The 11,699-nt window shown below is 52.2% G+C and overlaps 1 protein-coding gene across 1 annotated transcript; it reads right to left on the bottom strand.

Annotated features, from left to right (window-relative positions):
• Positions 1-483: 483 nt before the first annotated feature.
• Positions 484-11,121, bottom strand: YTHDF1 (YTH N6-methyladenosine RNA binding protein F1). The gene is made up of 5 exons (XM_081150014.1): positions 11,003-11,121; positions 10,705-10,729; positions 9,595-9,674; positions 4,405-5,925; positions 484-1,754 (listed from the first exon to the last, which is right to left on the bottom strand). The coding sequence occupies exons 1-5, from the start codon at positions 11,027-11,029 to the stop codon at positions 1,728-1,730; spliced, it is 1,680 nt and encodes a 559-aa protein (XP_081006140.1). The 5' UTR covers positions 11,030-11,121; the 3' UTR covers positions 484-1,727.
• Between the last annotated feature and the right edge of the window lie 578 nt (positions 11,122-11,699).

Here is an 11,699-nt window from a genome sequence, read left to right as displayed (position 1 = left end):
GCTCCTGCGGCTCTGCCTGTGGAAAGGCGAGGGGTCTCCGGGATGATGCTGATGCTCTGGCTTTGCCACACTGGTTGAGGCTTTAACCCAAAGGGGAAACCGGGCAAACTCAATTGCACAGAGTTCTCTAGAGGGTGCACCTTCTGCAGTTGGACAGGGAATGATGGGGCTGTGGGGGGCAGTCAGTGGCTGAGTGTGGGGGTGGGGGGGCGCACACAGCCTCATGGCAGTCCCTTCACCTCTGCAGAGCTTCTCAAAGGCTCATGGTAACAGGTAGGGCACACTGGCCATTCTGAGTCAGAACTGGGTCTTTCAAGTTCCTCTATCTGTTCAGCAGACTAACAAGGGTGAGTGAGGTGACAACTTAGTCTCAGCGTCACTGGCTCCCTGGCAGACACATGGGCTTCAGGGTGGTGATCCTTTAACCGGCATTGCAGGTAAAAGCTCGTAAAGCTGGGGTGAAGAATGAGCGGACACCAGACGTGCTGGGTAAGGTTGTTTATTAAGGCTTGTATTCTAGAGGAAAAGCTCTCCCGTGGTGTCCGTGACTCCATCCAGGCAGTAACAGTTCAGAGAAAGGGACACGTTCTAAATACAAGTCTAGATAATACAGCCTAAACTTTAACTCAGAGGGTCTTTTGGAGTAAATAGTTTTCAGGAGGATCTGCTTTCTACACAGCGAGGTCCTCTATGGGCACGTGCAGACGTGTGAGTGTGGCGGGCACGAGCACCATTTCCATGCTTCAACCAGACTCCAGGTGACAGCGAGCACAATGGGCCCTCGCTCCACAAAACAGGACCGCAAGCTTGGTTTCTAAAGGTTTGCTTTTTTTTTTTTTAACCAATTAACAGGAAAAAGAAATGCAGATACACAGTGAGATTCACAGTGGGCAGCACCATCTGGGACACTCTGCCGTCAGAGCAGAGCCTCCACGACAGCTCAACATTATTGGTGTAAAACTTCAAACGGCATCAGGATTCTCACGTGAAAGAAAAGGGATTAAAATGAGGTGCACACAACTGAGGGTGCCTGAACACTGGATCCCAACTGCCACATGGTGGGTCCTGCCATCACCCTGTGGGACACAGCGCTGTTCTGGGTGTGAGGTTGCGGAGGCAGGAGCCCCGAGGAAACACGGCTGTCACCAAATCTGAAACATTAAATTTATGTTTCCGTGTAGTAAAAAAACCAGATGGGCAGAGTAGCATCTTACATAACTGATCATAAAATGGCAAACCAGCCAAACACGGTGACGGCTCACCCGCTGACCTCAGCACTGTGAAGAGTATTGAACACATACGTTACATGACAAGACAACTCACGGCTTGTTACGTTCACGATGAAGCAACATGGGTGAGAACTAGTCTCAAAGAAAGATGTTAAATGACTGTGAATAAGAACGAGACATAATTTCTGCCAAAAAGAAAATCTTTGGGGTGCATTAAGGTGTTTTTTTTTTAAAAGATACTTGTATTTCGCATTAGGTCGATCTGATTGATAAGCTGACGAAACATTCTGCTTTATTAGTGAGTTCTACAATACTATAATACACAGGAAAAATGCACGAGTGAGAAGCCACCTGGGCAGAAACAAACGACAGAGAACGCAGAGAGGCAGCACGGGCCTGCGCAGGAAGACGCTGGGCTGACGCCAGGACACAGCACCAAGCACACGTTCTGAAACTCAGCTTTTCAAACATCAGATCATAACAGAAACTGGCTGATCCTTATTGTTTGTTCCGATTCTGCCGTTCCTGTAAAAAAAAAAAAAAAAAAAGAAAGAGGAAACAAGTTTAACACATGGGGTGAACATGTGCCCAAACTCCCTCAAAACTCAGTCTCATGCTGCTCCGGGGGCTGCGGCCCCAGATCTGGACCTGAGTTCTGATGGGACCGGCCATGCCAGGCCAGTGCCGAACACTCCCCTCTGCCAGCAGCTCTAGGCTTTGGGGTCCTGGCTGTGCAGACCAGGCCTGCTGACCACTGTGCCCGGCATCCACCTGTTCCAGGCAACGCACCTCTGCTTGGTGACTCCCGGCAGAGGCTCCCCACCCACATGCATCCCGGCAGCAGGTTCCTTACAATGCTGTAACTATACTCAGCTTGGAATGTAGGAGGTGCCTGAGGAGCACATGTCCCTGCACTGGGGTGTGGCCCTGCTTGCCCACTTCATCCTGCCCTGTCCGGCAACCACAATAAAGCTCATGAATGACAACGTTGTGTGGGGCTGGTCATGACAGAGTCCCCAACCGACAGGACTCTGAAAGGGTCACACAATAAATCGAACCCTTTTGCTAAAAATGGACTGAATGTGTCTTCAGGTTAACAACACACCCCAATTCTCTCCCCACACACCACCTCGTCAACTAGGGCAGGGCGCTTGGCAGAGGCCTCTGCGCCACTTTCCAACCAGCAACTGGTCGTGAAAGACAGCACCGCTCTATATGATTTAGCACCTCCTCCTTGCACTGACCTCTAAAATGGAAAAACTCACAAATATATTTTGCATTCTCTTAGAAAGAATCACCACCATAAACCACTCAGGGCTCGCCTTGTGCCCTGAAAGCCCATGGCTGTCTGGCTTCCGTGGCTGGCTATCTGTGATGGGAGGAGCCAGGCCCTGGAGGCTGTCCTCACCAGAGAGGCTCAGCAGCAGAACCAAAGGGAAGGCTCTCCAGGAGACTGACACCCACCTACAGGACCGGGTCTGATACAGCTCCTAAGGGTTAGTGCTCCCTAAGTGATCAATGGGTTTCCAAATTTAAGCTGAGATAGGATAGCACAACAGTACTGCCAAAAGTAACCTATGACTTACTGACAAAAGGCGGCTCTGCTCCTAGGTGTCTTGAGAGCCAGGTAGCCTCTGCATAAGCCCAGGCCTGAAGAGCCCAAACTCCTCAGTCTGTCCGTTTTTCAGAGCCCAGTGTCCAACTCCTGATGATCAGGGAGCCCAGAGCGCCCTGCTGGGAGGTGCTGGAAGCAGGCCGAGAATCACCCAGTCCACCACACAGTGAGCATGAACATGAACCAGTCAGGCCCCCCGCCTGTCCCTCCCATTGTGTGAGTTAAGGTAACGTTGACACGTGAGCATTCTGAGGATGCCCAGGAAAGTAACAGAAGCCCAACTTGTGTTCTGGTGGAATTTCAGAGGCCTGTTGGGAAGGCTGGAGAAAGGGCTCAAAGCCCCGCCCAGGTCTGACTGCAGCCTTCACTTCCCAACACCTGACTGGCTTAACAGATATCCAAGGGTCTAGCTGCTACATTGCAAGTTTTAGAGCACTAGAACCTCCTAAACACCAAGCAGGTGAGGGCAGAAATCTATCCCTGAGCTCACCATCACCTTCAGAGAACCTAGTGAGCTTTAGGGAAAACATCATAGTATTTAAGATGAACTATACACACAGCCAAGAACCAGCTACAAGCTGCCTAAGGCCCTCAAGTTGCATAACCAATGAGCTCTTATCCGTCCCTGTGAATTCAGCAACTTTATTTATTTTAGGTATTTTATGCTACACATAAAAAGAGCTAAAATACAGAATTTCAGCACCTGGAAATAAGTGATAAACCCTTCTCCTTTCTGCACAAGAGAGAATGAGACCAACTTGTTTTCAAAGCGTTGCTAACAAAGCTGTTACCTGTAAGTGTAACTTTTACAACTGCTAACTACAGGCCCCTTTGCAGCCTTTCTGCTGAAATGCTTTGGGACATTTGAAGCCCACAGGTGGGCGATGCTTTGTTTTTAACATGGACTAGCATAGATGACCAGAAAAAGATTAAAACCCACCTATTATCTGTTGACGTTTCATGAAAAAAAGATTTTAAAAAGATACTGTCCTCATGCTCCCATTCAAGGGCCAGCCTGTGGGCACCTGCGATCCTCTTAGGACTGCAGCCCCTGGGCTCTGGGTATCTCTGCCAAATGGGGAGCTGGATCCCCAGAGACCAGCTCCAGGCCTGGGGGTTCTGACATGTCTGCACCCAGCCCCCTCCCCTGACATTCTCTCACCACCCACAGAGATCGGGGTCAACTTTCCAAAAACTGCAGGATACCGGGTCTTTCGAGAGAAAATAAGCAACGACCTGCAGACCAGCAGTTACTTCCCTCGGTGGGTGGGGTCTCACAGCCCAGCAGCCTCGCTGCGGCCCCAATGCCCAAGAACAGAACTTGTGAGTGTCCCTGACTTGACAAAAACTAAGCAGCTCTGTTCTAGAAACACCACAACTCAGAGAAGAGGAGTCACCCTGAAGTCCTTTATGGCAGAATTGTGCACTGTGGTCCCAATTACTGTTTCCCAAAAACTGAGAAAGGATCAAAAGTTACGTATGGCCGCCCACTCTAACGCCACCAGGGTTGCACCTGGAGGCGAGGGCTGGGCCCAGGACACCCTGGCTTACCAGACTCACCTTGCGCACCACCTCCTCCTCCTCCTGGCGCTTCTCATAGTGAGAAAAGTCATCAAAGATGGAGGTGGTGTGTTTGTAGGAGGCGATGATTTTCAGCACTTGCTTTGCCTTCTCCAAGGGCACCTCCTGGGTGTCCCGGGAGTTTGTCACCGGCTTGTTGTCGTTGTTCTCCAGCCGGATGTGCCGGAGCTGGTTATTGGGCACGTCCTTGACGAAAATCCACTTCACGTCAAACTTGCCCTTCCACTTGTCCTGAGACCAGACCCCAGCGCTGGTGCCGTAGTCCACGGGTGACTTCATCTCGGCCACCCCACAGAAGTGGCCACTGCCGTTGACACTGAAAAGCAGGTAGACAGGCCCCTTGCTGCTGACGGAGCGGAAGGCGCCATCCAGGCGCTTGTTGCCGTGCTCGGTGCTGCACCAGATGGAGTACTTGATGGAGCGGTGCACGTCATCCTCAGAGTAGCTCTTTATGATGAACACACGGCCGCTCCGCAGGTTCCAGTCAAACTCCTTAGGGTTGTAGCTGTGGGCAGCCTTCAGTTTCTCAAGGACTGGGTGGGACTCCACGCTTGGGGCAGAACTGGGCTGGGTGCTTCCGGGGGAGTGACTGTCACCCCCGGTCCCAGAGCTCTGCCCAAACGCAGCGTTCCTGTTGCGCGGGGCAACCCAGCGGGTTTGGGGAGGCGGCTGGGGGCTCTGATACTGTGGTTGGACCAGAGGGGGGGGCTGAACAGGCAGAGGCTGAACAACTGGCTGAGGTTGGGGGGCAGACTGGGGGGCCGGCACCTGCTGGGGGGCCGGGGCCTTGGGGACGGGCCCCTTGTTATCCCAGGTGCCGATGTCCATGTTATGTTTTATAGGCGGAGGGGGCAGTGCGGCCCCCATGACAGGTCCACCCTTGGCTTTCATTTTCGGCTGCAGCTTTGCCGGCTTGCTGGCGATGGCAGCCCACGAAGTTGGCTTCGAAACCGGCATGTTTACATTTGTCCCACCGTTGCCAGAAAGCACTCCAGTCATTGCCACACTGCTGACGACTGAGCCCACTGTTTTGACTGCAGAGGTGGTGACATCGCCAATCTTCAGGCCCACCATGCCCTGCTCCAGGCTGTTCATCCCAGGGGCCTTGCTGAGGGTGTCGCTGTGAAAGCCCGTCTGCCCGTCCACAATCGTACCACCCAGGGAGCTAGGAGGGTAGGTGTAGCTGCTCCCATAAGCGGAACTCTGGGCCTGCTGCCCCTGAGACCCACTTGTTCCCCAGGCTGAGAAGGCAGGGTTTTCTGGGAAAAAATTAAACCTGTGCTGATAGATGTTGCTCCCCAGGCCCCCAGGCTGCCCAAACACGGCATCGTGCATGAAATGATGGTCGCCATTGCTGAGCTGTCCGTAGGTGGTGAGGTATGGGATGGGAGGGTCCCCTCCGGTTGACCATGGGGCCTCATTGAGGGAGTAAGGGAATCCGATGGATGGTGGGTAATAGCTGGACAGGTAGGGATCCGCCATGGAGGGGTAACTGTTATTCTGTGGAAACAACGGGATGAGTTAGACTGCTCTCATGGCTGAAGGAGAAGCCAAGAACACCAACAGTGGGAATGAAACTGCGCAGCACTGGACATACCTGACAGGACACAGCATGTTCACTCAACAAGCTATTTAAAGTGTCATTCTGGAGACATCCCCTCCACATGATATTTGTATGGGCTGCACGTTAGGCTGCCGTCCACACCACAGCCTCCTGCCCTTCCCCGGGAGGGAGGCAGTTCCTAAACTTACAGAGAACTGAAACTGCCCTAAATCCCCCGTACTTCAACGTGGACTGCAACTCACCAACTGAAAGCACAGACATGGAGCGCTCAGAGCCAACGTCCTCCCTGCACCCCGGGCATGGCCAGCATGAGCTCCCTACACAGGATGTGACAAGATGTACTCTAGCCCAAACACACCTGTTTGGCCCGTGACAACCAACAAGCTATCCCTTGGCCAATTTGTACACCAGAGATGGTGACCATGGAGTCCATTCACCAGCCACACGGTGCGCAAACCAAGTGAGAACAAATTCCGATCTTGTTCTCAGCACAGCAACACCTGTGAGGAGGGAACTCCTAGGAGGTGAAACCACCACCACGCCTGGCACTTTCCTAGAAGGGACTGTAACTGCCACTCGGGCCATCTGGTGACTAAGCTAAAATGGTGAAAAAATAGACATACCAAACAAAACGAACTTGGAGGAGTCAGTGACTATTATCTCCAGATGGTTTTCTTTGGAAAAATAAGTGGTAAAACACAATAAGCTATAAATCTATTCTAGCATTAAGTATTTCATACTTACTAAAATTTAACCACATTAAAACACAACGCTCATTCTCAATGACCAGAACCGTTTATTTTAAAGTTGAACGTCTGCTTCCTATATCCGTTTTTCTGAGAAGGAAAGAATTCTGAAATTACTCAAATGCTCTAGGTTCCATAAACAATAAGGTGACTCAGCCACCACTGATCAAGAGCAGGAACTAGAGAGAAAACTAGAGAGAAAAGGACCTTTCAGAAGCCCAAGGGGAACAGAACATTTTTGGAGTATGTTGAGAAGCATTTACATAAAAAGGAAACAAAAGAACCTTGAATAAATTATGTAAAAAGGAGAAGAATCAAGGGCAATTATGAAAACAGTGACAAAGTGACCAGACTCCAGAAAAACCAGATCCCTGCTTCCTTCCTTGCTCGAAGGGCTGTGATTTCAGCCCCTCAGGTCACATGGAGACAGCAGTTTGATAGCCACAGAATTTCTGCATTTGCTTTCTGTCTGGAGGAGCAGGTTTTGAGCAACTTGACATTGAGTGTTAGGATCCCTCTGGGTCCTGCCAGTTGCGCTCAGGACGGCTAGCCTCTGCTGCAAGGCCCACCCAGGGCAAGGGTCCCACTGCCAAAGGCTCCCGACTACAGGCAGGCCAGGCCTTGAAACGTTCTCCATGTCACTCAGTGTCAAGGCTTCACAAAATAAAAGAGCATGGTAGCCTCTGACTAGCTACGGCAAACACCTGGCTTAGAAAAAAAGCACCACAGGGCTAGGTATGCATGTGCAAGAGGGAAAGTCCTCAGAGAACTGCACCTGTGGTGCCCAGCTTGTCATATGTCTGCACAACCTCAGAGCACTGTGTGCAGCCACAGGGACTGAGCTTTCTACTTCCGCCACACCAATCTCTCCGTCCCTCCCTCATTAGCACCTGGCAGTTGGCCACCCCACACATCCTCAGTGAGAACTGGGGGCCAAGATGCAAAGAGCACTTTTCTAACAGGAGTCTGTCTGCCAGCAGGGCCCCTATAGTTCCCAGGTGAGTCCTGACTATAGGGCAGCTCTGCCCTGTGGCCTTGTGAGGAAGTGGCCACAGACACAGGAACAGAGAAGAGGAGCCTGGCTCTGCATTGCCAGGCTCCACCACCCAGCAGACCAGGGCCTCTGCTCCTCCATTTCTTCATCTGCAAGACCAAGAACTCCCCTCTCCTGTGTCCCTGGCTCCCTACCCTCTGTGACAACTGGTGTTTCTGTAAACCCCATTCTCAACCCAGAGCCTGGATTTACTCTTAAGCAAGAACTGGAAGAGCAAGAGCACCTCTTAACAAACAGGACGAAGGGGCTGCTTTCAGGTTGTTCCCACACAGCCTCCCCAGGGCGACAGAGCTGTGACCACTCCAGTGACACCAGAAATTTTAAAACAAATCCTCAAGTAACATGGAAGATCCACTTCACAGAAGTATATTTCAAGTGTAATGAAGCACCCTCTCCTTTTGGTTAAAATTAACACACAATAATTATCTAGTATTTAAATCATCTAAGAAAAAAATGGAACAGTAAAAAAAATAAGCCCATTAACTTCTTGCTGTCACCACTGGCAGAACCACCGAGGCCAGGCCAGCTCTACTCTGCAGCACCTGGTCCTCCCAGAGGCAGGGCAGATTCTCAGGGCCCAGCTGCCCACCTGTAATGCAGTAGGGAGGAGGGTGAGAAGTCCTGAGATGCTTTAGAGAAGGGCAGACTGGCTCTATTCCACCACAGGGATGAGGCAAAGCCTGCTTTTACTCTAAAGCAAACCAGCACAGTGCATTTTAAAAGTGATAGATATTATAAATATTTGTATGTTAAGCATGAACTCCAACTACCCCAAGTGGTTTTAACCAGGGCAATTTACCCCCCAGGAGACACACGGGTGGCTGTGGCGGTGGTTGGGGCAATTACTAACGGCATCTCGTGGATGAACACCGGGGAGGCTGCTAAACACCCTACAACACACGACACAAAGCATGTTTCAGTCCAACATGTCCACAGTGCCAAGGCTGAGAAACCTGAAAAACCTAAGAACACCAGGTGGCTATAAAAGTCACTGGGCCCTGTATTGGGTACCATCTCCGAGCTCTACATGCACCATCTAATGTCATCCCCTGACACGTCTATGCAACACTCACCACTTTCTGTTTATAGAAAAGGTAACAAGCACAGAAGGCAAGCCATCTGAGGAAGCGGCAGTCAGTGGTGGAGCTGATATTCAAACCCAAGGAAGGAGTTGGGCCTCAGAGTTGGGCTCTTAGGTGCTCTCCTGGACCACACTGCCCATGGTCAAGCTGAAAATAGCTCACCAGAGAAGTACTCACACCTCCACCTGGACCAAGGCAACGTATCACTGACCCACCAACATTGCGGCAAACCAGAAATCGGCTTCATGCCAGCCCTGGAAGGACAGCATCTCCTCAGAGAAATCCAGCTTCACTGCATTCAACCCTGCGTTCAACCCCAAGCTCGGCTTCATTAGCAGCTTTTCTATTATTTCTAGTACTTTACAGTCTGCTTCTTTCTTTTTAAAATAATAAAGTCAGTCTGGCCAGTGTGGCTCAGTGGTTGAGCTGCTGACCCAGGAACCAAGAGGTCACTGGTTCAATTCCTCCTAAGGGAGCATGCCCAGATTGCTGGCTTGATTTCCAGTAGGGGGTGTGCAGGAAGGAGGCAGCCCAATGATGATGTTTCTCTCTCATCATTGATGCTTCTGTCTCTCCCTCTCTCTTCCTCTCTCTAAAAATCAATAAAAACATAATTAAAAAATAAAAATAAAGCAGTAAAGTCAGCAATATGGCAGTAAAGGTAGATTACATAACTCAGTCAAAACTAATGTAGAATATATATATTAACAAATATAAACTCACCTGATTTGACTGTCCAGAAAGATAGGGCTCAAAGTCATTGTCATGAACTGTATCCTTCTGATGCAAAGAACCATTTTGTACTAGAACAAATAGCAGAAACAAATATTATGTTTGCATTTTAAAAAATTACTTTTAAGCATGGAAATTAAAGGTAGTAAAGTCTACACCCAACAATTTCATGTAGAAATTGCTTTTATTTAGAAATGGACATAAACAGTATGGAACTGATGTTTATACAACTAATTAGAATAGCAACTAATCAGAACTTTCAGTAATTGAGGTTATGCTCTTCTAATAAAGATCCCATCATAATTTGGTAGATGTGGACAAAACAGAGGTGCAGACAAAAGAATGCAAGGCCCCTGGAACCAGGTTTTGGTAAAGATGAAGTGGTCTAAGAAGACGTATATAAAGCTCAACGGTCTGCATGAAAGAGAGAGGACCAGGCCTAGGCCACATCGTTACAGCTGGGAAATAGAGTGCAACTGAATGACATTTCTCAACTTGTTATTATCTGACTCTCCCTGTATTTTCCAGTTACAAGGCTCAGCCAGGAAAGGAAAGGTAAATAAAGTGCTGGGCCTTTTCCAACCGAAAACATGATGAACCATATTTGGTTACACCAGAGTCTCACACACACTGGTTAAAAACAGTCTTCCAAGTAAGTGCGAAGTGTCACTTACAGGTTCTCACAGTGAGTTTTGGGGGTTTACCCCAGGACAGAATATCACAAGAGAGGGCCAGGGACTTAGGAAACAAGGACTCGAAGTGCGGGGTGTGGAGCAAGTCACTGGGCCAACGTCCTTCTCCCAGCGCCAGCCCCTTACTCTTGGGCCGGCTCACAGCCCTCCAGCCCCTCGGCCTCCTTCCCTCCCCATCCCAACCAACCACCGTGCAGTTACTCTCACCACCCACGAAAGTCCCAGTTTCCTACCTGTCAAATCTCCCCAAATACCACAACCTAAAGTTTTATCTCCCCGAAGCCGAGGAGGAAGTTTCCGCTTCTCGACGCTACTTGCGAGCCCTCTTCCCCCACCGGGTCCGCACTCCGTGACCGCCCGCTCCCTCCCGCACTCGGGGGCCCGCACAGACCGTCCCGACACCGCTTACCTTTATTATCTTGTCCTTTGCTTCTCTGCACCGCCGCAGGCCGGGACGTGCGAGCGGACGAAACCCGGAGGAAAGGGAAACACAAAGTTATTTACCAGAACCGCTCCCCGGCGACGGCGCGCTCCGGCGCGAACGGAATCGGCGGTCACACGCGACCCCGCCCGGGGCCTCCACCCCGCGGCTCCAGCCCTCGTCCCCCCGCGACCCCGGCCCCAACCCTACGACCCAGCCCCTGTCCCCGAGACCTCGACCCCGAGACCCCAGACCCCAACTCCGCGACCCCTGCCCGGCCCACTACCTGGGGGTCCACGCTGGTGGCCGACATGCTTCATGAACAGCCGGCGCGGGGCGGGAGCGCCCGCCGGCTCGGCCTCCCGCGAGGCCGGGCCTGTCACCCGCGCTCTCGCGGCCCCGGGCCCGCCGCCCCCTCCCCGGGCGCCGGCCGGGCGGCCGCGGCGGCGGCTGATGGGCGCGCGGGCCGCTCGCGGGCCGCGACGCAGCGCGGTGAGCAGGGACGGAACACACAGACGGACGAGGAGCCGACTCCAATGGCGGCGTCGGCAGCGGCGACGGCGGGGACGAGGCTGCGCGACGTCAACGCGCGCGGGGCAGGCCGGGAGTGCGGACCAGCCGCCACGCGCCGCGCCTGCGCACCGAAGCCCGACGGGACGGATTTCGCGCCGCGGTCCCAGCCTCGCGCGCCATGGGCGGGGCCGGGGGCGGGGCGAGCCCGGGAAGTCCCTTGGGCGGCCGCAGCGTGATGCCGCTCCTCGGAGGTGCGCGCTGCGCAGGTCATGGACCCGACGGCACCCCTGGGCTTATCCCCGAGACGTGAAGAAGCGGAGCCAGGGAGAGCGGTCACCAACTTAAAGCCACTTCCACGGGCTGGAGTCCAATATACCCTGCAGCTCGCTCCGAACGCTCCAACATCCCTCGGAAGGGTGCCCAAGGGTGTGAGCTCTGGGCCCTCCGGTGGGTGTTAGCCCTGGACTTCC

This window comes from Miniopterus schreibersii (assembly GCF_964146895.1).
Source record: "Miniopterus schreibersii genome assembly, chromosome: 10".
Classification (NCBI taxonomy): Eukaryota; Metazoa; Chordata; class Mammalia; order Chiroptera; family Miniopteridae; genus Miniopterus; species Miniopterus schreibersii.
This window is presented reverse-complemented; position numbering and strand designations above follow the sequence as displayed.

What these genes read in the sequence shown, in the direction of transcription:
- YTHDF1 (XM_081150014.1), bottom strand. Translation starts at nt 11,029, where the DNA reads ATGTCGGCCACCAGCGTGGACCCCCAG. An exon ending in CCACCAGCGTGGACCCCCAG is followed by an intron (nt 10,730 to 11,002) that starts GTAGTGGGCCGG and finishes GCGGCGGTGCAG; the next exon opens with AGAAGCAAAGGACAAGATAA. An exon ending in AGGAGGAGGTGGTGCGCAAG is followed by an intron (nt 1,755 to 4,404) that starts GTGAGTCTGGTA and finishes TTTTTTTTACAG; the next exon opens with GAACGGCAGAATCGGAACAA.